Genomic DNA, 21557 nt, shown 5'->3' on the forward strand with positions numbered 1-21557 from the left:
TCAAAATATAACGTTATTACCTTTGGGCTTCTTTTCTTTCAGTTTAAGAGGTTTTGTGTCAACTTCGGGCTTCTCCTTTAGTTTTACTTCTTTTGGTTTTATTGCTACTGTTTCAAACTCTTTGGCTTCCTTATCTTTTTTCTTCTCCATCACAGGGGCTGCAGCTTTGAGATCTGTAAGCAGCAATGCATCCTCACAAGATTATCCGTGGCAAATTGGCACAAATATTTACAATTTAATATTAGAAAAAAATAAGCTGAGAAAAATCAAAGACATGCACAGTTTCAAAAAATGTACCTTTAATAATGCCATCTTTAACTTCTTCTATTGCATGTCTTTCCTTTGCTTCTTTCAGAACTAAAGTATATTAGATATACAGAAATACAGCATACAGAAATATTCAAAAATATTCAGCATACAATAATTAATTTCTGGACTTGTAATACAGTTAACATGACAAATAATCATGCTTGCAAAAGCACTAGAAGCATCACAGTGTTAAAAAAAACTATGATTACAAACACGCCACAATATCGTCGTCATACTGTTAAAAGTAATCAGCCTGATGTTTTGGAAATGTACAACTTTATCACTGTGTGTCTGCCTGAAAATCGATTGGGCACACAAAATACTTCTATGGGATCTTAATGAAACCCACTCTAGGACATATGCTCATATACAGAAGATTACCTGTACATATTAGTGCTGTCAAAATTAACGAGTTAATTTTTTGAGATTAATGTGAAATGTTTAACGTGTTAAAAAAAAATAATAACGCAGTTTCCCCCTGTAATACAAGACCTTTTAACTCATCGGCAGCTCTGAAGGAGGGGGCAGCATTGTGCTATTCTGGCGTTTTGCCTGCCGGAAATAATTAGACGAAGAAGAAGTGTTACCACGCTATTATAAGCAAACACGCAACAATGGATAAGGACGGGCTTTTGGGGGGGAAGTTTTACTTTAAGAAGTTGCCTAACGGCTTGTTGGACAAAACGAAAGTAACGTGCACAATTTGCAAAGCTGAATTCAGGTACCACAGAAGCAATTCGTCTCTGTGCTATCACCTGAGAGCAAAACACCCAGAATCCACCTCTACGGGATCTTGCCAATCTACGCCTCAGGATTATGGTGCTCGTGGACGGATAACAAAACATGTGAGTGAAAAGCTAACCAATTCTTTGGTTGTTTGGATAGCTAAAAACTGCCGACCAGTTAGCATAGTAGAAGATGATGGACTGAGAGAAGTCATTCGCGTTGCATCAGGAGACGTGCGTTATAATCTTCCCTCGAGAGGAACCATCGTGTCGAGACTGCACACTTTGTATGAGGACCAGAGGGATCAGCGGTCCAGCAAGCTTGTGCAAGTAAGGAATGTCGCTCTCACAGGAGATCGCTGGACTTCGGTGAACAACGATAACTACTCTGGCGTCACGGCGCATTTTATTGATAACGACTGGACACTACAATCGTTTGCACTAACAGTGAGTAAAACTGAAGAGCGACAGTGTGCTGAGGCGTGTGCTGACCATTTTCTGAGTGTTGCAAATGAATGGAAAATTAAGGACAAGTTAACCACGTTTGGCACCGACAGTGCTCGTAACATGGTTGCAGCCGCCAGACTACTTCCATTTGAACACATGCCCTGCACGGCCCACATTCTGCAAAGAACGATCACAGTTTCTCTTAACGACAGTGAATTTGAAAGGGTTCTGGCCAAATGTCGCAAGGTTGTTGGACATTTTAAGCAGAGTCCAGCGAACGCTCAGGAATTAAAGGAACAGCAAGTTGCACATGGACAAAAAACAGAACCACTTGTTCGGGACGTTCCAACAAGATGGAATTCCACCCTAGAGATGATCAAGCGGATCCAGAGAAACAAATCTGTGCTGACCACCATCCTGGCTCAGCAAAACAGCATGGTGACTATGTTGACCGACCAGGAGTTTGACATACTGCAAAAGCTGGAGGAACTACTTGAACCTTGCAGGTAAATCATTTTGTTTATCATGTGTGTGTGGGTGTCTACCTTTGTGTTCTGTGTTCTAGCTCCGTCTTCAAGTATGTTCTCCCCCTCCACCTCTGTGAGTTTGTCTCTGTGTGATTAATATAAAAATACAGGCTTGTTTACAACTTTTGTTCTTTCTATTGCAGATATGTGACCGAACTGCTGGGGGGGAAGCAGTATGTCTCCTGCTCCGTGGTGTTGCCAGCCTTGTGTTATTTGTTCAGGGTTATGGAGCTCTCAGATGATGACCCAGTCTACGTTTTGAGGTTTAAGAAGGTTTTTACCACAGACCTAGCTCAGCGGAGGGACAGCATCAATCTGACATGGCTGAAGATCGCTACTGCCCTTGATCCCAGGTTTAAAGACCTTAAGTGTGTTTCCAAAGATGAAAGAAGAGAGGTGTGGGCTTCATTACATGACCTTGTGATGGCAGAGACACATGCACATCAACCATCTGCTCAGACAACAGAGGAACCATCACCAAAAAAGAGAAAGATCGCCATCTGCTTGCTGGGTTCTTCAGATTCAGATTCAGAGGAAGAGGAAGACTCTATAGATCGCTGTCTGGATCGGTACAAAGCAGAGCCCAAAATAGACATAGAGGAGTGTCCACTACAGTGGTGGTTAAAGAGAGAAGGAGCACATGCCAGGCTGGCACCTATTGCATGCAAATACCTGTCAACCCCTGCAACCACAGTGCCTTGTGAGAGATTATTCTCACTCTCAGGTCACATCATTCAAAAGAGGAGTGCTTCTTTGTCTTCAGATGATGTCAACAAAATAGTCTGCCTCAATAACTGGCTGAGTGTAAAGGGCTAAGCCAAATTGCTGCTTTGGAGAGAATAATGTTCACCACTCTGGGTTTTCAGCTGTCTTTTTGTGTTTTAAATATTGACTTTTGTGCACCCTTTTGAAATTCAGCATTAAAGTGTTACATTTTGTTATTTATATTTCTATTGTTTGGAGAGAATCTGTGTTAGATTGACAATGACTATTAAAAATCTCTTTGAATTTAAGCATACATTCTTTGTGTTTATTCTGCATTTACTTCATTATGTTACTTATATTGGCTTAAATATCTGTTACAAGCTTAAATATAAAGTTGAACAAATGTAATTGCAGGCAGGGTATTTTTCAAATAATTGCAGACAAATTACAAATTTGTGCCAAATACTTTTTTTTTTTTTAATATATATATGGTATGTAACATTGGGTATGTTTATGGTGTATTTTTAAATATCTATTATTACCATATCTTCATTAGTAATACTACTAATAGTGATTTTCTAAGACAATTATAAAAAGAAAAATACGTGGCATAAAATACTCTTCCAATACTTGATGTTTCAAAAAGTTAGAAAAAACATTCACACATTTTTAGCCCAAAGAAGAAAAACTGTGACATAAAATATTAAACATTAAAAATTAAAAAAAAGTTAAATGAATCATTCAGCACATTACATGTTAGGTCTGAATAACTTTAGTCCTGTCATTACCAACTATTCAAAGAGCATGTAAATTAACACTGCCATTCCACATAAAACACAACATTACTTAATACATGCATCATGTATTTTCATAGCCTCATAATGAAAAACATGATGACAAATATGTGAGGGGAAGAGTTTAGTACCTTTTTCATATTTGTTGTGGCCTTCTGCTTTGTGAGACAATTTGAGTCCTCCAAATCTCTCAAGGGTAACATCGGCCTTCCTCTTTCGTTTAGGTTCAGTCTTTCTGCTTTCGCTGTTGTTGTTATTTTCATCATGATCATCAAGGATGTTGGAGTATTTATCCTCCTCGTAAACAGGAAAAAAAGTTTCTTTCTCTTCCTCCTCACCATCAGCAGATTCAGGTACAGCGCTGTCATTACTGATTTTCTCAGATAACAGTATTTTAAGGTGTGTCATTGATGGCTCTTCAGTGTTGGTCTCTTCCTGTTCTACTACAATAGGTTCTTCTGGCCCCTTCTCCCCACTATCCTCATATTCTACTACGTCTTCATTTTTCTCCTCCTCTTCCTCCTCCTCCTCGTCTCTGATTTTAGTCTCTTCTTGATCTTCAAAAATGTATTCAGTTTTAATTTCCTCTGCCTCCGTCTCAGCTTCTACCAAAATACTGGGAAGCTCACTATCTTCCTCTTCATATCCTGCCAAAATATCACGAGTCTTGGATTCCTCTTCCTCATGTTCTACCAAATCATCCTCAGTTTTGGCTTCTTCTTCCTCTTCCTCATATTCTACCAAATAATCTTCAGTTTTGGCTTCATCCTCTTCCTCATGTTCTACCAAATCATCCTCAGTTTTGGCTTCTTCTTCTTCTTCCTCATATTCTACCAAATAATCTTCAGTTTTGGCTTCTTCCTCTTCCTCATGTTCTACCAAATCATCCTCAGTTTTGGCTTCTTCCTCTTCCTCATGTTCTACCAAATCATCTTCAGTTTTGGCTTCTTCTTCCTCCTCCTCATGCTCTATTAAATAATCTCCAGTTTTGGCTTCTTCCTCTTCCTCATATTCTACCAAATAATCTTCAGTTTTGGCTTCTTCCTCTTCCTCATGTTCTACCAAATCATCTTCAGTTTTGGCTTCTTCCTCTTCCTCATGTTCTACCAAATCATCTTCAGTTTTGGCTTCTTCTTCCTCTTCCTCATGCTCTATTAAATAATCTCCAGTTTTGGCTTCTTCTTCTTCCTCCTCATGTTCTACCAAATCATCTTCAGTTTTGGCTTCCTCTTCCTCCTCATGCTCTATTAAATAATCTCCAGTTTTGGCTTCCTCCTCATGTTCTACCAAATAATCTTCAGTTTTGGGTTCTTCTTCCTCTTCCTCATGTTCTACCAAATCATCTTCAGTTTTGGCTTCTTCCTCTTCCTCATGTTCTACCAAATCATCTTCAGTTTTGGCTTCTTCTTCCTCCTCCTCATGCTCTATTAAATAATCTCCAGTTTTGGCTTCTTCTTCTTCCTCCTCATGTTCTACCAAATCATCTTCAGTTTTGGCTTCCTCTTCCTCCTCATGCTCTATTAAATAATCTCCAGTTTTGGCTTCTTCCTCTTCTTCCTCCTCATGTTCTACCAAATAATCTTCAGTTTTGGGTTCTTCTTCCTCTTCCTCATGTTCTGCCAAATCATCTCCAGTTTTGGCTTCTTCTTCTTCCTCCTCATGTTCTACCAAATCATCCTCAGTTTTGGCCTCTTCTTCCTCCTCCTGCTCTATTAAATAATCTCCAGTTTTGGCTTCTTCCTCTTCTTCCTCCTCATGTTCTACCAAATAATCTTCAGTTTTGGCTTCCTCTTCTTCCTCATGCTCTATTAAATAATCCTCAGTTTTGGCTTCCTCTTCTTCCTCCTCATGGTCTACCAAATAATCTTCAGTTTTGGGTTCTTCTTCCTCTTCCTCATGTTCTACCAAATCATCTTCAGTTTTGGCTTCTTCCTCTTCCTCATGTTCTACCAAATCATCTTCAGTTTTGGCTTCTTCTTCCTCCTCCTCATGCTCTATTAAATAATCTCCAGTTTTGGCTTCTTCTTCTTCCTCCTCATGTTCTACCAAATCATCTTCAGTTTTGGCTTCTTCTTCTTCCTCCTCATGTTCTACCAAATCATCTTCAGTTTTGGCTTCTTCTTCCTCCTCCTCATGCTCTATTAAATAATCTCCAGTTTTGGCTTCTTCTTCTTCCTCCTCATGTTCTACCAAATCATCTTCAGTTTTGGCTTCCTCTTCCTCCTCATGCTCTATTAAATAATCTCCAGTTTTGGCTTCCTCTTCTTCCTCCTCATGTTCTACCAAATAATCTTCAGTTTTGGCTTCCTCTTCTTCCTCATGCTCTATTAAATAATCCTCAGTTTTGGCTTCCTCTTCTTCCTCCTCATGGTCTACCAAATAATCTTCAGTTTTGGCTTCTTCTTCCTCCTCATGTTTTGCCAAATAATCTTCAGTTTTGGCTTCCTCTTCTTCCTCCTCATGTTTTGCCAAATCATCTTCAGTTTTGGCCTCTTCTTCTACCTCCTCATGTTCTACTGAAGCATCGTCAGTTCTGGCCTGGTCAAAAATGTCTTCAGTTTTTGTTTTCTCATGTTTATCCACAATAGTTTCTTCAGTTTTGCTCTCCTCATCATCTTCTACCAAAATGTCTTTGGTTTTTGTTTTCTCATGTTTATCCACAATAGTTTCTTCAGTTTTGCTCTCCTCATCATCTTCTACCAAAATGTCTTTGGTTTTTGTCTCCTGCACCTCTTCATCTTCTACCACCCCTTTGTGCTGTATCACTTCATCATTTACAATTATCGCAAATTCATCTGTCTTTGTGTCTCTCTTTTCTTGGTCTTCACCTCTACCATCACCTCCTCCTTCTATCACCTCTTTATTCTCTTTTTCTTTTATTAATTGTTCTGCATTATCCTTTATTTGAACTTCGTCATCATCACCCTCTCCAATTTCCTCTTCCTCCTCCTTGGTGTCATCATCAAGCTTTTCCTCCTCCTTCAGTGATGGTCTCAGTTCTGGTTCTTCAGTGTGTCTTGCTAGTGATGTGATAGCAATAAATTTAGTGTCTGTTTTTAACTTAATTAATGTGACTTAAAAAAAAAGAAAGAAACAAAAATCATGTGAATACCATCATCTTCCTCTGTCACATCTGCTTCAGTGGGTGCCATCTCGGAGTCTTCTTTTATCTCTGCAGCAGGAGCAGCTTCATCTTTGGCAGCACGCATGATCTCTGTAACTGTATTACGAACCTTATCATCCCTCTTATGTGATCTTCATTTCTTTATAGGGTGATTTTAATGGTGCAAAATCATAGCAACATTACAGCATGAATACACCACAGATTGCAGTTAGTGGATTTTTAAAATTGCTTCATAAATTGAAGCAGGAATTATTTTATATCTCGTTTCTTTTCTATTTAGCTTCTTTTAAAGTGTTTTTTAAATGCCTTGTAACTTCCTGAAGTAGCTGGTACAAACTGCAGCTGAGCTATATGTTTAGCCACTCATTACAGCAGAGTACTTGATCAAATTAGGCTACAGTGCCGTGATGATCTTAATGAAGGAGCTGGCTGGATCAAATCGTTTATATAAAACCACAGGACCAAAGGAACATGATGTATCAAAACTGGCTACAATGGTAAATACAGTGTAAAAGTATTGTGAATGCTATCTTTGCAACATGTGGTGTGTTTAATAGTTACATGCACAGGTAAAAAGTATACAAAAACACATGCAATCCAGTCCGGACGATCCAAGGATATACATATGACAACAGTGTAAATGGTCAAAAACAGGAGGCAACCAGTCAGTGGCACAAAAAATGCGAGAAAGAGCAACAAAGGAATGCAAGTCTGAAGGACACACATGGTCATGCACAATGTTACACAGAAAAACATGATGACTGAGTCAAGACATATCACTGCGAAGTTCTGTAAAATATTACAACAAATGGTCAGTGTGACAAAGAAAGGGAGGAATGAAGTAAACCAATCCATAACAATGTAGCAGCTTAATGACAATTAGAATAACAGAATGAAGAACAGATATGATGCATGTTTGTCCATGCTATAATGTAATGAGTACAAATCGAGTATTTTTCAAACACAGTGGCACGCAGTTTCATAGATCTTCAGGGTTACACTGAACAGTAAGGCATACCATGAGGCAGACTTGAAAACAGATTGAATAATGTCCCTTGAAAAACACAAGTCTGTACAAACATGCAAGAAACAAACAAAAATCAAAAAATCTATGCAGTCTAGTTGCTTGCAACACACATTGCGCAAGTTTAAAAGCACATTTTAAATGTCTTTAACGAAGATATTTTCTTACCTTTTTCAAATGGAGGCAGAAATTTCCCTGTATTAACACATGGAAAAAGACACTTAGCTTCTTTTTTTTTAATGTAATATTTCCTTTTCTGTATTACTGCAATGGAAAACAGAAGAAATACTGTCATTACCTTTCCTTCTTACTAAATTGATATCAGATGGGGAAGGTACAGCTTCATCTAAAAGAAACAAAGACATTTTGTGAAAACCTGCCAATCATAAATGTTTATCAGAATATTTCTGAGTGGATTAAAGCAGAAACCTTTTTCTGTTACTACATTTACACCTGGGGTGGTGACAGGTTCCCCTGAAACATAGAAAATATTTAGCAGATGGATTTTTAATATTTCCTAATTAATAGTACTGAACATCTAATACTAATAGCCATACCCTGATCACCAACAATCATGCTTGACATGTAAGCTAAGAGCAAATCCTTCTTGTCTGTGAGCTCTGACACAGCATCTTCAACAACTTTCATTGGGTCAATGGACACTTCAGGCATGATTCCTGAAAATGAAAAACACCAGACAGTGAATAAAAGCTGCTTTGTCTTTATTTAGAAAATCAGCTTAGCTGCCGTAAGGATAACATGTAACCAATTTTCTGATAATGACGTAGGCTAAAACAGACCTTGTTCACCAATCAGTGTTGAGGAGATGTAGCTCGCAAGCAGGTTTGTCTGCTCTTTGGTGATTTCTACTGCTGACTTAAAAACTGACACGGGGCTAAATCCCAAGGTATGCTGGATATCTAACCAACAGAGAAAATAATAGAGAAAATAAAACAATCCTTCGTGAAGTCTGGGAAACCTGCAGTGTGTGCATTGTATCAGGTGATGTCTTGGCAGACTGTGTACCTTTTAGCGTGTCCAGTATGACATCCAAGACTGCGCAGAGCACGCCCTGGATGTAGCCAAATAGTCCACTCACAAAGTCATTAGTAACACTGAAGGCATTTCTGCCAATAACCACGGGGTCAATGAAGCTAATGTCAGTGGTTCCTGAGGACAACACACACTCAGGTCAAAGGTGCAGTAAAGTACTTCATTAAACATACATGTACTTGACAGTTACACAGACATTAGAAAAATGTGTTTAAGGCCAACATTTTCCTTATAAAAGCATGCATTGTCAAAGTTAGATAAGTTATATAAGTTTTTGTTTAGTGGACAACATCCATAACAAGCTAAAAAGAGTTACTGTTGATCTAAAAATACATTCCTAATAAAGTCTGTAAAATGCATAAGCAGTATATACAGAATATAAGATGTACTGTAAATATTAAGCCACAAACATCACAAATGAGACAATATGGAGGCACTGAATACCTTTGAATACATCCAGTATCATGTCTACGATGGCACAGAGCACGTCCTGGATGTAGCCAAATATTCCACTCACTGTGTCATTTGTGACGTGGAATATATTTCTTCCTATTACCACAGGGTCCATGAAGCTAATGTCGACGGTTCCTGAGAAACACAAACAGGAAATGAATACGGACAGAAAGTACGCAAAGCAAACTCTCTAAATTGTGTTAGATAGATATTCTTTTATGTTGTTTTTAAGAGGTTATGGGTTAAACGAGAGAGCGCAAATACCTTTCACTACATTCAGTGTAGTGTCCAGTATGGAACAGAGCACATCCTGGATGTAGCTCGCCACTCCACACATGAACTCATTAGTAGCATTAAAGACACCTCTGCCTATCATTACAGGGTCAATATAGCCAAGATCAGTTTTTCCTGAATGGAAAAGAAATAGAAAAGTAAGTGCATTTGTAAGTACATTCTGCATTAATTAATAATGTTACAAACCAGCAAGGGAGTTAAAGTTTAGTTCAAGTATTTAAAAAAAAGACAGATTTATTCATTCATTAACTGTATGTGAAACAAGAGAAAAACAGTCTTGAGTAGAAAAAGGATTCAAGTATAAATTACATACCTTTTTTAATATCTTCTATGGTTTCCAGTGATGTATCCACAACAGCACACAGTGTGTCCCTGAAGGAACCCAGTGCTCCACCTATGAAGTCATTCGTTGAATGGAAAGCTTGTCTACCAATGACCACAGGGTCAATGTAGCTGAGGTAGAAGTTCCCTGTGGTTTCAGAAGATTATTCTGTACTTATTAAGCAGTCTTTGTTTTTGTTTTTTGCTTGTGTTGGTAGGAGTGAGCGGTCATACCTTCTTCATCTGACAAATATCGAACAAACCCATCTTTTGCTTCTGATATTTCCTCGGCTGCGTATCTGGCAGCTGACATGGGGTCACTTAAATCCGGTGCGCATTCTGCAAAAGTACAGCAAGTCATGCATTAGAGAGCTTACACAAATAAAAACTGTGCCAAGATAAATTCCCCACTACCTTGAAACTTATTGAGCAGACTGGATAACTCATCAGTGGCGTCGTTCACGGCCTGGACAGGGTCCGTTATGATCTGCTGGATGTCTAACGATGATAGCAAACATGTTGGTCAGATTCTGCATAACTGATGGCTTAAAAGACTTGGGGACATACACTTTTAGATTTTGTGGCTTACCGGGGACTGCTTTGTACTCAACAAAGTCAAACATCACCACACCTACAACCAGCCAGGACAGGAGAGCAGCAAGGGCAATCAGCAGCTCAACAGACATTTTCACCTTGTTGAGCAGCCCCAGACCTTTGGATCTGAGAGAGCTCGTCTGTGGCGCTGCTGCTCCGTCACTGGACCCAGTGGCTGCAGCGTGGGAGGCTGATTTGGCTACTATATGTGGAAGACATAAATAGACAAAAGTTAGTCTGATAAATTCTTTCTGCTTTTGTTCTTGTGCTTGTAATGTTTGATATTCTTGCACTGCTAAAGTAACCACAAGGGTTTCAGTTCTTTATAAATATCCACTGCAGATCATGTGCAAAACCTATATGGATCAGAACTGATAAAACAATTAAATGTCTGCTTGTACACATATTTATTGTTGTCTATAATGAGTGATTGGTAGCAAGAACTTGCACACTTGCATAGTTTGTCCACCAGAGGGAGCTGACATTACACTTTTAGCTGTGAAATCTCTGTATGTCTCCTTCTAACAACAGTGAAAGTGTTTCTCCGTGTTTTGTTCCTCTGTTACAAAGTGTGCAAACTATGTATGTTTTATCAGATCTGTCAATTGTTGCGTAAGTCTTTTTCGGTCATATTATCGCCCTCTTTCAGTAATTTCACTATCGTAACAATGATTTTGCCCTGGCGTCTTAATAAAAGCCCATTTTCTTAAACCTTTCAAGTCTTATCATCTACACAATGAAGACAAACCCTGACAGGAAGACATTTTGCGCACATAGTGCATTATTAGTTGTATATATATAATTTTTCATCTTTACCATGACCCTATACTGTCTCTTTATTTCCTTATTATTTATATTAATCTGAAATGTTAAACGTCATCAGAAAAGTCATGGTGTGATAGGGCACTCCAATTTTAGCAGTTACATTTTCCAAATGTACTGACACACTTTAGACTGGCTTAGCACAGTGAAAAATGCCCAAGGCAGCATTTAGTAACAGTGTTATCATCATTAAATGCTGTGCACAGAGTGTAAGATTATCTGTACTGATTTACTGTAATGTCAGGCGTCAGGGAGACCTTCACTCAAGGTCCAAGTTGAATGAACTCTGAAAATGTTCGATGCATGACCACTTGCTTCCAGCGTGTAGGACACGGGGGAAAAAAACCTCTCAAACTCAAACTCAACTCTTCAATCAACAGCATCGTTTAGAGCTGTGCAATTTTTCTAAGTAACTATCGTGTTATTACATTTTTTGTGAAAACACAACAAGTTCACTCGCTGTTAAAAAACCCCAAACCCAAAAACATTCGATCTTAAAATGTGCTTTTTAAAACTGGTGATAACTGAAGTAATAACATTAAGTAATTATGAGCATTGGCTTTGTTTACAGAGCCAATATGCACTATACACTTCATAAGAAAAGACTATGTGCTGGAGCGCATTATAAAGCTTTGCAGGTTATTTATTGTTATCAGCTTTCTACAGTGCTTTTGATGCCTTTAAAATAACGGCTAACGATTCAAAGAGTAGCACAAAGGCATACAGAATAGGGAACACTTGTCTAAACTTGCTGACTGCAATAAGAAACTGTACATATATAAGTGAAAAGCAGGTCTACAGTGTCACAAGGAAATGCTCTTTATAGACACTGGTGGATCAGTAGCAGCAGTCTTCTGCATTAATATATCAGACGAAGACGATTTTTTTCCTCCACTAACACCACTTTTGCACATTTAAGCATGATCTAAGAGTGTCTTACATTTACACAGTACTGTGAATGCAGGACTTGCAGGTGTTTTTTCACACTTTTATTTATTTATGTATATTCCTTTTGACGTGCTTGAGGTCTACCACCCTGGCTGAGGTCAGCTGCAGCTGCAGTCTGTCACAGGAGAGCAATGCGAATACTCTGGTGACTTGATAGCTTATATTTATAGCAACCAACTTTCGACACATCATCGTCAGAGGACACAACTTATCAAAACACTGCCGTTTATTTGTTATGCAGAATTTATTACTGTGGATTTTTGTGCTGTAGTAAAGGTTTTATTTGAACAGTTGTGCTTGAAGACCCAGGTGTAACAACCCTACCTTCAGCCATTGTGACGTGTAGACTATCTCAGGTAGGATACTTTAAATTGGAGACAAAGCCTCCTCATGAAGAATTAACTGGTGACGGCTCCAGTAAATCCAGTTTGAATCCACTTTCTCAGGAAAAAAAAAAGTGTCCCAGGTGGTAAATTATTCCATTGTCACTTGGACCGTCACAGCCTTGTCTTCTTACCCATAACATCCACAGGTGGAACTTGTCCAAGGTTTTAAAAAGTAGAAAATGGAAAATTAAGCATGAATTGAAAGCCTACATATGTTGGGGAATTTGGAGCTGCCTGTGAGGCAGCATTAAAAAAGGGGGTCTGGGGACAGTGGGGCAAAGTAAAGCGACACAGGGGAAGAATCAGCCAAGCTAAGCACAGGGCTGGGCAGGGTGAGGGGAAATGCACAATATCTCACCCAGTGTTTCTGGGGGCTCACATGGGTATAGGCCAGTGCAGAGAGCAGGAAGGCTGCAAGGTAACTCTATCCGCCCAGAAAATACAGGTTATTCTTAGCTGGAGCTCTGCTCACCAGCCGCTCTGGCAGACCTTTTTTGGACGTTCAAGGGTGTGCAAGATCAGCTGGCTGAATTGAGCACCCCTACTGGCTGCTGCAGCACTCTGTCCACTAAAAACAAATCACAGGCCCACGATTAATGGCAATTCAGATGAAAACTACCTTCAAATCCCCCCCTTCTACCTTCAAGTTAGGTTAAAACAGCTTCTTTTGAGTAATTTCAGAACTAGTACTAGTTGATTAAAAAAAAGTCCATAAAAAGGTCCATAAGTGCATGTTTTTCTGCAAGAGGTCATTAATAGGAATCATGGATAAATGTAGCCTGATCCTGGTTTGACAAAAGTTAACAGGAGCCAAAACTGCAACTGCTTATGGAAAAGGATTAGGGCCATCGAAAGAAAAAAGAAGTCAGAATTGTTTCCCCCCCGGTGGCCTAAATCTTTTCCATAACTGCTTCTTCCAGTTGTTCAGGTTTTTATTTTAATTTATTTTAATACCTGCAACGCGGGATCCATGGTTTGTGTCTTCAAGGCAACAGAGCTTAAAGTTCATTTCTTATTTAAAATTCCTATTTCCAGTATTGGTTTTTTTTCACATGAACATAATAAATTAATCATCGGTAGTTACTTAAATTCAGTGGTCTCTGCTAGCATTGACATTTTGTATAAAATACTGACAAAATGATTGATATGACTTTAAGTATGTTTTCCATCTGAGAAAAAACCACCACAATGAAAATCCCACTGACATTGGACATCTGAAAAACCTGAGTAGCAGCTAAAGTGATGGAGGGTGACTGATTTGCACCCCAAAGTTCTGGATAAAGTCTGTTCTGTTTTATTCAAATATATTTTAGATTGGTCGGTTTGGCCAGTCTTAATATAATTTCATTAAAGTTAGATAGTTTCACACAGTAAAAAGAGCAATCCAATCCAAACCACAACAACAACAAAAAGGCCACCCTCTTAATCCTGATGCTAAACTAAGAACATTGCTTTCATGATAAACAACCATGAAAATATTAAAAATAATAGCAACAAAAGCGCTGTGTATAACACTGTGATTAGCAAACACTGCTGTGGAGTGAATAATGAGAAGGAGGGGGAGGGGGGGGGATGCTGCAAAGAGAGAGAAGGTAATCTGGACATTTACAAGTATGTGGGTGGTTCCAAGAAAGTCTCCCACAGGCCAATACCTCCAAAAGGTGACACCTGTGCAAATAAGCCACACCATTGGTAGGAATGCCATTCAGAGTTATTATATAATATATTCTGCGTATGTTTACATAGTAAATGTACCAGAGAAATGTGTCTAAATACATGGAAAAAACTTTATTGAGTCATCTGAAAAACAGCACTTAACATAAAATAGAACTTGGAACATGAGCTTATATCTCAGCTTAAACTGGATCAAACTGTGGATTTGTAAAATAAACTTACTGCAAAATGTAGCTTTTAAAGCAAAACATTAAACCCAGACACATGCCCGAACACCAGTTTGTTTGTTTACAGTGTAGCTGCGTCGCTCATGGTAACAGGCCTGATGAATAAGCTGAGCTCCACAGGTACAGGAGGAGCCACGTATCTCTCCTCCCTCAGCAGTCGCAGTAACAAATCCTCAGTGTCCTGCGGCCAGCGGTACACGCGAGTATTCTGGAGCCAGCTTGGGACATGTTTCTGTCGAGATTTTCCACAGTTTTTAAAAAAAATATATATAATAAAGATAAGATAAATGCAAAGGGATAAATATGGGAAATGTTTTCTGACCTGGGATGCACAAAGGAAGAGAACCGGGATGAATCTAAAATTCAAGCTCCCCTGCTGGATGAACTCATTCTGCATCTGGCAAAATTAAATATACAATAAAATACTCTAAGTTTACCTGTCAGCATTATTGCATATTATTTATGTAAAGAAATATGACATTATTTTTTTGTGTTCATAAACATTAATAAACATTAAAGGAATGAAGAACTTAATCATAAAACTTACTGTTAAGAAAAAAATGAATAAATGTTCTTTTACATACTGAACACTTCTAAATAACAATACTGTGGAAAAAGTCTGGAGTCAGCTCCATTTATTTATATTTTGCTAGGACGACTGGAAATTGCTGCAGCAATTCATTGAAACGTGAAAACGTTTTTTTTTTTATGTATATAAGGATTATAAATCCTTGAGTCTGCTATAGATCTGTTTTTAAGCCTAGTCCTTATGTTTTGACATAGTGTTTGTAACAAAGTGTCTAAAGATACAATTTTAAATTGTTTCTTTGCTAAGCTCTCTGTCGTGTGTAGACATAACGCTGGTTCATCCTTCAAGTTAAATGCATTTTTATGCTTGAATGTCCAAAGAAAAAAGCCATTCAGAAAGCCTGGAGAATTATTGCTCAAGGCCCTCTAAAGAAATTAAATGAAATAATTTAAGGGTGGCTCAAGACTTTTGCGCAGTATCACAACTCTAATATTTTAATAGCATTTTCTAATTCAGTGTAGAATTAACTCCTCTGCTAAAATACAGTATTTGAGTATTTCCTCCATTGCTGATTTATCCTCACTATTGAGTGGATATATCTGGTGTGTAGACCATGGCTGTCAACTGCAGGTCCTTCAATATCCTCCTTGTACTTTGGACTGATGGCGATAATAATAAGGGTTAACGGCTGTTAAAAAAAAAAAAACAGACAGAAATTTCAGACACTGAATAAAAAGACAGTGTTCATACAAAAGTAACTTGAAATAAACACAGATACAGCAAAAACATGGAATATGAAATATCATTTTATCTGTTATAGAGGGTAACACACTTGCTGATCTTGATGATGGGTACTTTATTAATCCCAGGGGGAATCTGAGATTCTCCGGAGCTCACACAACCACATAACTACATAAACACTAACAGAAAGCAGACTTACTATCAAGCTAGAATCATAGTTTAAAAATAAGATAGAAAAACATATGTTACAAGACCTGTGCAAATAATAGTGTAGCCTAGTAAGGAGTATTAAAAAGGTAGACTTTTAGAGATACTTGCAGCAATTTATGGTAACAATATAACTTCGCACACAGTTCTCATAATTACTTACATCTTTAAGGTAACTGTCTGTCCACTTGTTGACGTCCATACATCTAATGGAGCTGTCATATAAGTCAATCTGTGAAATTTAGGTTAGTGCTGTGAGCAAAGTGTTTAATGATATTACAGAATGATAGTGTACACAGGGTGGAAACTTACAGCCGGTCGAAAACCTTGCTTTGTGAGGAAATCCACAAAGGGGACCATCTCTGAGGACACGTCCGAAGAGTAAGTGATGAAAACGTTTCCTGAGAAGAGGCAAGATAATAAAACCCAAACAATCAGAATCTTAAAGCTTTATGTTCAGTGTCAGCTTAATATAAGCGTACTTGTATTTTCTGCTATACTGTTACATACTGGTTTGGCTGTTGATGCTTCATTTAGTGCAAGTGTTCAAAGCCAAACTGTGACTTAAAACGTTTCAAAAAAGAAGAAACAGCAGCAAATAAAAATGATCAGATAGGTGAAGTACCTTTATCCTGACTGCCTTTGGTATCAAATTACATTTTGAGAAAATAATTAAGCTACCACTGGGTTTGGGTCACCGATTTCTAAAAATAAACAAAAAAAAAAAATGTATATAAAAAAATGTGGTCAGCAAAAATATCTTCATCATTATTCTAAGTAACTCATTCCTATATTATAAATTTGAAAAATTAATCAAAAATATAGCCTAAAGCTAGCTTTCTTACAATATTTTGAGCTTGCTTTTTATTTTAAATGTGAATCTATAAAGACAATACAAATAAATATTACTTCAGTTTACGTGCTAAGTAGATAGTTTCTGCGCTAGCGACGAAATGTCTCTAAGATACTAATTAATCTGTTCCATTAACACTTAAATGTGCATTCCTTGTTACAGAGACAATAAAGTGCCAAAAAAAGTGACTCACGGCACTCATCGGGCAAACGGATGCCCTTCCTTTTCCCGTGTGGATGTGAAGCGGACTCCTCTGCTCCTGCTGAGCCCACATTCAGCATGCTGACCCGTGAAACATCCTCCACAGTGGGAAGTGAGAAGTGAGGGACGTTAACTGAGACACTTCCCATGATGTTATTCTTAAAGTGGTCATGAAACTGGAGCCTGAAGCAGCAAGAAAGAAAAATATACGAAGACCAACATCTTTCACATAATCTTGCCAACCTTTATCAATATACCATACATGTAAAAAATGTTGTTTTCTGAATACATCGTCAGCTGTGTTTACCCATTTTGGGGTTGATTCCGAGGTGTCCAGTGCTGGAAAGGAGCAGAGAGGTGACGTGACTGAGGATGGTATCGGTTGAGATTACACAGCCATTCTCCTGCAGAGTATTAAGTTCATAATATGACGAAGGTCATTGTGTACAGTTTAAACATTTCTATGGGAGTGTCTGTTGAAAGTGTTTCAGTAAAAGCAGTTTTTTCAAAATCAAGAGTAAATAAGCATCTTTTTTCTTTACCTCAAACAGTAAATACTAATCACAACCCTTAAATTCACAACAGGTTTCATCCTAATATTTAAAACTTCTTTTACATTTTTCTGTTTTTTCTATTTTTCAATTGCTTTACTTTACCTGCATTGTACTTAAAATTACTTACTGCATAAAGTTTGACACCTTTCCTGTAAAGTACTCAGAAGTTAGGCAAGGTTAAGTCATTCCATAATACAGCCACATGCCCCGAAGTACAGCATACTTGCTAGCCCCTTATTCTAGTGTACTTACCTTTAAGTATATGTTGGTAATTTCAAATTAAATACGTTAAAACTCCATTTCATTACAGGGGAACAGTGCTCTTAGTCGCAGGCCACATTATGAAGTGTTACCCTACAGGTGTGTCATAGCTATATGTATTACAAACATACAGAGTATTCACAGCCTCTTTCAAGGTTTCTTTTATCTAATTACACAAATAAAAGAATCACAACAGATCACAGAACTGCTTTCCTTACCGCAGCTATGCACGTCGTGGTGGGGAAGTAAAAAGGGAGTACAGTGTTGCCACTCGTTGTCATCTTTCAGCGGCAAAGGAGCCTCGAGTTCCTCTTCTAAATCACTCTGAGGTTGAGCGTCGCATTCATCCTCCCCTCTGAAAATGAATGCTTTAACTAATCAAATGTGTGCTGGTATTTTACTCCCTAAAAGTGTAACATGGTTACCTCGCTGTGTTTCCATTTGCAGGCTCAGTTGTTCCACAACGCTTTGCTCCACATTCCCAGCAGCCGCACTCTCTTTTTGTGCCATTCGGCATCGCTCCTTGAGAAAAGCAGTCATCAGAAGACTGATGATGTAGATTCATCCTGGAAGATATTTCTCTTCCATCTTCTGGTACTCTGGGTTGGATCATCTCCACATGCTGCATAAAATGAAGTTTCTGCTCGCAAAACTCTTGATTCATTTCTCTGCATCTGTTTGGGCTTCGGTAGAAATAATCTGCATTCATGCAGCATCTTGGTCGATCCATTTCATTTTCTCTTACTCCAGCGTTCATAAGTTGAAAGCTGTTTTCTAGCTTTGGCTCCTTTCCAGATTTCTCCATTTTATCTCAGCTTGAGACACATCCTGTACCACATCAAATTAGATGATGTGTAAAACAAACATTTCCTTGTGTTAAAATCAATAGCTCGAGCTTAATTTACTTGCAGGTATTAAAAACAACAACACGAAAGTTCATGCTCATAAACATGTCTATGGTTAAGTACCAGAGAGAGGCATCACCCTCCTGTTAAAAGTCTGGTTTCAGGACTCCTGTGGATGCACAGACTTGCACTGGAACCTACTATATGCAAATATCTCACGCCTTTGCGCGTCCAATCAGAGCCAAGAATGCAGTCTGTATGCCTGTGCCAGATTGGACAGGAAAGCCTGCATGAGTAAGGAATTTAGTTGTTTTTAAACTCTTTTTTTAAATTGTGAAACTGTTTTTTTATAAGCAGTCCACATTAGAACTTTAAAAAAACAAAAAAACAAAGCGTGGGATAAAACAGGCTTAGGTTATGCATCTGATTGATATTTGGCTTCAGGGCATACATGTATCCGATGATTTGCATATTCAGCCTTGTCATCTGCGTGAAATTCACCCCGAGGGAAAAAAAACAAAACCACAGGCTCATTTGTACTCTGTCATTTTCAATAGTCATGTCTGCTTATTCACCACGCCTGTTGCTGAGAACCTGAAATTTCTTGAGAATGGGAGCAGTCAGACGAGCTTCACAAACAGTGTTAAATAGTGCGTCGTAATGGCAGGATTCTTTATTTCAAAAACAGCTGTGCACGCAGAACAGACAGAGACAATAAATAGAGACCAAAAGTTTTGAATACCTACTAAACTCAGGGCAAACGGAGTGATACAAAAGTTTCTGCTGACTTTTACACCCGTGGAGAGCAACATAAATACACATAAATGGCACATTGTCATGTGATTACACACCAAGAGTGAGAGGAGATTGATAGTAAAGGAAGATGAAATGCTATCCAAAGCCTAATGCCTGGAAATAATCAATTATTCGCGTCTCTTAACTGGCTGAAATGTTCTTAAAATGAAATTAAAAGGTATTTGGTCTCACAAACTGTTATATTCAAATACACATTATGGAGGGACAAACACAGGTACACATCCTTCATTCATATCATGTAAGTGGCAGTTTGTTTGGCTGTTGAAGCATAAAGACAGTGTGGAAGTCTTACACAGCCTGCTGCCATCTGCAACATACATTTAAAAATACTGTCAGTATACTAAGCAGTCAGCTGAACGAAGATTGCAGTTAGAGAGGAGTTCAGTCCTCATTTGAATTACGTAAAGCTCAACTTAAAAGTCACTTTAAGCCAGTCCTAAAAAAAAGATCACTGGCAGAAGCTGGAATGCAATGAATGCACAATATTAGTGCAGATGGCATACAGTTTTGGGAGGAAGAGCCCATGATGCACTGAGTTAGTGTGTGTAAAGCATGAAGGCATTCCCTTACATTATAAGAATATTACTAAACAAGAAAAGGCAAGAACAGGTGTTATAGTACATCTAAAGTCCTTGAGAAGAGGAGAAAAGTATTGTTACATTAACCTTATAAAAAAAGAAAAAAGAAGAAAAAAGTCAGTGGACTCCCAGAAAAAGGAAAAAAACTAATTTTCAGATACACTTTGGTCCACAGTGTCTAACTATTCCCAACAATTATTATTCCTACATCTGTAACCAGCTTGTGAGCCTCACACACTTCTCTATGAGCCATAACAAATGTAACCTTACATTTAAAAATGGAAAAAAAGAAGAAGAAAAAAAAAAAAAAAATCACACATTTCCAAATTATCAAAAGGAATACAAAACAGAAAAAAGATAATAAGTAAACAAGCAATTTGTATTTACATTACATACACGTTACACAACAGAACTCATGTCGTTCATCCATGACAGTCACTTCTAATTCTGATAGTCACGTTGCTGTGTTTGCACCCCTCTGTCCTGTTTGTATGACGTCTGAAGGTTGGAAAGCGAGTCTGCCAGCTTTTAAAACCATTAGAGCCGCAGAATGAGAAAGAACGCGTGGTGTCTGGCTCCCTCTGGTGGAATTTTGGTGAAACGACATGAGACGAGGGCCGCGGCGCTCAGAGGTTATCCCCTGGCTGATACTGAGGCTCAGTGGCAGTGAAGTAGTCCTCCAAAAAGGCTTGCAAGTACTCAAAGGTGGGCCTCTCCTCTGGGTCTTTCTTCCAGCACTGTAGCATTAGCTCATGCAGGGACGAGGGGCAGTCCTGGGGGCACGGCATCCGGTAGCCTCGCTCCACTTGCTCCAGCACCTCACGGTTGTTCATGCCTGAACAAAGGTGCACATAGAGTGAGAGTTTAGGGCTGTGCTGCCATCAAATCACCAAGTTTGTAAGCAGTCTTTCTGTGCCGTTTCCATAAGTTGCATTACTCTAGACTTTGCTTTTGAGTTTCAGTATCGTGGAACAGATTAGTAGATGACTTCCTGCACCTACTATTGGTTGCAATGTGACATTAAGATGGGGGTAATAGTCGATTAGCATAAAAATGTGAACAGTCAAGGCGGGAAAGAGCCTTCCGTTTTGATCTGAACTGAAGAAATAGTGCTTTGCATAGAAGTGGTGTCGCCTTAAGCCTTACACTGGAAACTGAAAACATCGCAGCAATCATCGCATAGACACTAGACAGCTTATATAAAGGTTAAAATGGAATTATAATGTCAGTGAAACTGGAACAATTCACATTCATTAGCTTGGAACATTTCTATGTATAATGCATTATGCAACTAACTACTGCTTTTTTTCCTTTTAAATCATGCAAAGTCTCGTGTCACAGCCTGCATTAACTGAATGCAGCCGTTTGATTGGTTTTGAGAGGTGATTACATAACCCTCAAGCTCAGCACTCTCACCTGGATAGGGCACTCTGCCCTTGGTCACCAGCTCTGTCAGCAGGATACCAAATGACCACACGTCTGACTTGATGGTGAATTTCCCGTAGAGGGCAGCCTCAGGAGCGGTCCACTTTATGGGAAACTTCG

At 38.6% G+C, this 21557-nt stretch overlaps 4 protein-coding genes across 6 annotated transcripts in view; 1 reads left to right on the forward strand and 3 right to left on the reverse strand.

The window, feature by feature from the left end:
* Nucleotides 1-12917, reverse strand: part of LOC146552317 (uncharacterized) — a 30515-nt gene extending 17598 nt beyond the window's left edge. The window contains exons 1-17 of one of the 2 annotated variants that reach the window (XM_085258013.1): nt 12465-12917; nt 10366-10572; nt 10191-10274; nt 10011-10115; nt 9769-9924; nt 9426-9569; nt 9153-9296; nt 8682-8825; nt 8456-8575; nt 8213-8332; nt 8085-8129; nt 7954-8001; nt 7824-7850; nt 6620-6727; nt 3639-6527; nt 298-357; nt 21-173 (exon numbers count right to left, since the gene is read on the reverse strand). In XM_085258013.1, the coding sequence (XP_085114139.1) occupies nt 21-173; nt 298-357; nt 3639-6527; nt 6620-6727; nt 7824-7850; nt 7954-8001; nt 8085-8129; nt 8213-8332; nt 8456-8575; nt 8682-8825; nt 9153-9296; nt 9426-9569; nt 9769-9924; nt 10011-10115; nt 10191-10274; nt 10366-10572; nt 12465-12474 (4564 nt within the window). In that variant the 5' untranslated portion in view covers nt 12475-12917. The remainder of the gene's footprint in view (nt 1-20; nt 174-297; nt 358-3638; nt 6528-6619; nt 6728-7823; nt 7851-7953; nt 8002-8084; nt 8130-8212; nt 8333-8455; nt 8576-8681; nt 8826-9152; nt 9297-9425; nt 9570-9768; nt 9925-10010; nt 10116-10190; nt 10275-10365; nt 10573-12464) is intronic. The other variant, XM_085258014.1, reaches the window with a different exon arrangement.
* On the forward strand, nt 680-3218 carry LOC146552318 (E3 SUMO-protein ligase ZBED1-like). The gene is made up of 2 exons (XM_085258015.1): nt 680-1987; nt 2152-3218. The coding sequence occupies exons 1-2, from the start codon at nt 924-926 to the stop codon at nt 2822-2824; spliced, it is 1737 nt and encodes a 578-aa protein (XP_085114141.1). The 5' UTR covers nt 680-923; the 3' UTR covers nt 2825-3218.
* Nucleotides 12918-14289: 1372 nt separating the features above from the next.
* LOC146552319 (uncharacterized) lies at nt 14290-18877 on the reverse strand. Of its 2 annotated transcripts, XM_085258062.1 has the most exons (10): nt 18742-18877; nt 18199-18601; nt 17992-18128; nt 17266-17362; nt 16951-17141; nt 16217-16305; nt 16068-16136; nt 15540-15644; nt 14750-14824; nt 14290-14659 (listed from the first exon to the last, which is right to left on the reverse strand). In XM_085258062.1, exons 2-10 carry the CDS (start codon nt 18576-18578, stop codon nt 14489-14491), a joined length of 1314 nt encoding a protein of 437 aa, XP_085114188.1. In that variant the 5' UTR covers nt 18579-18601; nt 18742-18877; the 3' UTR covers nt 14290-14488. The 2 variants fall into 2 exon arrangements, with proteins under 2 accessions (XP_085114188.1, XP_085114187.1); XM_085258061.1 differs by having other exon boundaries at nt 18199-18775.
* A 386-nt stretch (nt 18878-19263) lies between these two features.
* Nucleotides 19264-21557, reverse strand: part of fyna (FYN proto-oncogene, Src family tyrosine kinase a) — a 21662-nt gene continuing 19368 nt past the window's right edge. Inside the window, exons 11-12 of the mRNA XM_085256343.1 lie at nt 21429-21557; nt 19264-20847 (exon numbers count right to left, since the gene is read on the reverse strand). The exon at nt 21429-21557 is cut by the window's right edge and continues 3 nt beyond it. Coding sequence (XP_085112469.1) covers nt 20639-20847; nt 21429-21557 — 338 coding nt within the window. The 3' untranslated portion in view covers nt 19264-20638. The remainder of the gene's footprint in view (nt 20848-21428) is intronic.

The sequence above is a fragment of the Mchenga conophoros genome, linkage group LG19, assembly GCF_057382185.1.
Source record: "Mchenga conophoros isolate Kocher_MC1m ecotype Shallow Benthic linkage group LG19, M_conophoros_male_GT1.1, whole genome shotgun sequence".
In the NCBI taxonomy this organism is placed as follows: Eukaryota; Metazoa; Chordata; class Actinopteri; order Cichliformes; family Cichlidae; genus Mchenga; species Mchenga conophoros.